The following is a 2,695-nucleotide window of genomic DNA, read 5'->3' on the forward strand; positions in this document are numbered from 1 at the left end:
TCTCAAAAAAAAAAAAAAAAAGAATAAATAAAAAGAGAAAAATTAACTAGGCATCATGGTAGATGCCTGTAGTCCTACCTATTTGGGAGGCTGAGACAAGGGGATCTCTTGAGCCCAAGAGTTTGAGGTTGCTGTGAGCTATGAAGACACCAGGGCATTCTACTCACGACGATGGAAAAAGATTCTGTTTCAAAATAAAAAAAAGAAAAAGAAAAATTAGCCAGTCATGATGGCACACACCTATAGTCTAAAGTACTTGGGAGACTGAGGCAGGATCGCTTGAATCCAGGAGTTTGAGGTTACTGTGAGCTAAGCTGATGCCATAGCACTCTAACCTGAGAAGAGTGAAACTGTTCCAAAGGAAAAAAAAAAGTACACAGTGGTGGCCAAAATGTGAGTTCAAATCCTCGCCCCTAGCTAGGTTGAGATAGGGTTCATGCCTGTAATTCCAGCACTCTGGGAGGCTGTGGTGGGAGAACCACTTGAGCTCAGGAGTTTGAGACCAACCTGAGCAACAGTGAGACCCTGTCTCTACTGAAAACAGAAAAATTACCCAGGCATTGTGGTGGGTACCTGTTTTCCCAGCTGAGGTTGCTGTTAGCAAGTCTAGGCCCTGACACTGGGAGGGGGCGGGGGGGGACAAAGTAAGACTATCTCAAGAAAACAAAACAATAGGGGCTTGGCGCCTGTGGCTCAAGCAGCTAAGGTACCAGCCACATACACCTGAGCTGGCAGGTTCGAATCCAGCCCAGGCCCACCAAACAACAGTGATGATGGCTGCAACCAAGAAATAGCCAGGTGTTGTGGCAAGCACCTGTAGTCCCAGCTAGTTGGGAGGTGGAGGCAAGAGAATTGCTTGAGCCCAGGAGTTGGAAGTTGCTGTGAGCTGTGATGCCATAGCACTCTACCCAGGGCGACAGCTTGAGGCTCTGTCTCAAAAAAAAAAACAAAAAACAAAACCAAAAAAGCAAACAAACAAACAAAAAAACCCAACATCCCCAAACCCAAATCCCTGCCCGCAACCCCCTTAGTAAGTTCAGGACCTTACTCTGCTCATTGAGACTGGTACTAGACCCAAAACTTACCAGTTAGGCCTTTACTCTGAATTAACACATGGAGTTTTTACGGCAGCAGTAGTCATTCACTCATGGGTTTGGGGGCCCTTGTAATATTGTGGAACACTTAGCCAACATTTTAGCAACAGCTGGAAAATGAGCCTTATTCAGGAGACACCCGAACCACCAGGTTCCCCAGACATCTGTCCTCCCCCAGAAGGAGACCACAGGAGGGAGACACAAAATTTAATTTAATAGAAATTTTGTTTGTAGTTCTTACATTCTCAGTGTGAGCTGAGCTGGAACCTGCTGCCCCCACTCCAGCAGTGGCCCAGTCCTGGGGGCAGGGGAAGATAAAGGGAGGGGTAAATGGGAAGAGCCCCAATTCTTTCTCAGTGCTGGGGGACTGGAGGTGCCACCCTTTCTCCTGGCTCCAGAAAGGAGAGAAGATGGAATCTCAGGCCTGTAGCTTCTCCTCCACACCATAACCCCATGGTTGGAGGGGAGGCTAAGGAATCCGGGGAAAGACTGGCACAGAAGCAGGAAAAGATGTCACTCAGGAAAAAAAGAACCAGGAGTGAGGGGTGAAGGAGAATCAAAGACAAAATGCTAGTTTAAAAAAAAGGAGGAGAGGATAAAACCAAAAATTCACCCCAAATCCAAACCCGCCTGGAAAAAAAAGTTCTTGAGTCTCATAGAGACATTATTTGGCTCGGCCAGCTCTGCGGCGGGGAGCGCTCAGGCCTCAGTCCAGCCCTTGGAGGCAGGTGGCCCGGGCTCTACAGCTCATCCTTGGCCTGGCCAGGGGCTTCTTCATCCTCTTCTTCTTCCTTGTCCTCTTCGTCTTCTTCATCCTCATCTTTATCCTCTTCATCTTCCTTGTCCTCAGCCTCCTCTTCCTCCTTGCGCTTCTTGTCCTCCTCTTCCTCCTTGAGCCTCTGCTCTTCATCCTGTTTGTCCTTCATTTGCTTCTCTGCAGCCTACACAGAGATCACACACCTCAGCACCTGGCATCCCCGTCAGCCCTGCCCAGTCCCCCCAAATCAGGACCAGGTCCCACCTTTGTGACCCCCCACGTCTCATTGCCAAACTCCTCAGCATATGCCTCATCGTTGGTGATGAGGAAGTTGTCAAAGATGGTGCCAGACTTGACCTGGAAGGGAATGAATGGAGGGAAGTATCAGAAGTGATGCTTTAGACAAGGCTCCAGGGCTTTTATCCACGTTCCTATAACTACTACACACTGCTGCCCATCATCTACCTCTACCAAAAAGAGCATTAACATTCCTGTGGCCACACTGCCTGTGCCACAACCCAGCTTTGTGGTTTCTTGCCTATTTGACCCTGGGCTTCTAGCCTCACTTCTCTATACCCTAGTTTCTTCAATCTGGGATTCAACTCCCTTATTCAGTTACTATTCAGGTACCTGCTATATAGATGTCAGGAATTCCTGGGTACAGAAGGTACTACACTGTCCAAACAAGTTGAGACAATTCAGTCTCAACTTTTTCTTTTCTTTTTTTTAAAAAAGAAACCAGAGTCACTTGGCACCTGTAGCACAGCGCTAAGGCACCAGCCCCATAAACCAGAACTGGCAGGTTCAAATCCAGCCAGGGCCTACCAAAACAACAATAACAACC

General features: G+C 48.0%; 1 protein-coding gene across 1 annotated transcript in view; it reads right to left on the bottom strand.

The window, feature by feature from the left end:
• Positions 1–1,288: 1,288 nt before the first annotated feature.
• Positions 1,289–2,695, bottom strand: part of CALR (calreticulin) — a 5,243-nt gene continuing 3,836 nt past the window's right edge. The window contains exons 8-9 of the mRNA XM_003797913.2: positions 2,116–2,208; positions 1,289–2,035 (exon numbers count right to left, since the gene is read on the bottom strand). Of these exons, the coding sequence (XP_003797961.1) occupies positions 1,835–2,035; positions 2,116–2,208 (294 nt within the window). The 3' untranslated portion in view covers positions 1,289–1,834. The remainder of the gene's footprint in view (positions 2,036–2,115; positions 2,209–2,695) is intronic.

Source organism: Otolemur garnettii, unplaced genomic scaffold, assembly GCF_000181295.1.
Source record: "Otolemur garnettii isolate 467f Iridium unplaced genomic scaffold, OtoGar3 scaffold00127, whole genome shotgun sequence".
Lineage (NCBI taxonomy): Eukaryota > Metazoa > Chordata > Mammalia > Primates > Galagidae > Otolemur > Otolemur garnettii.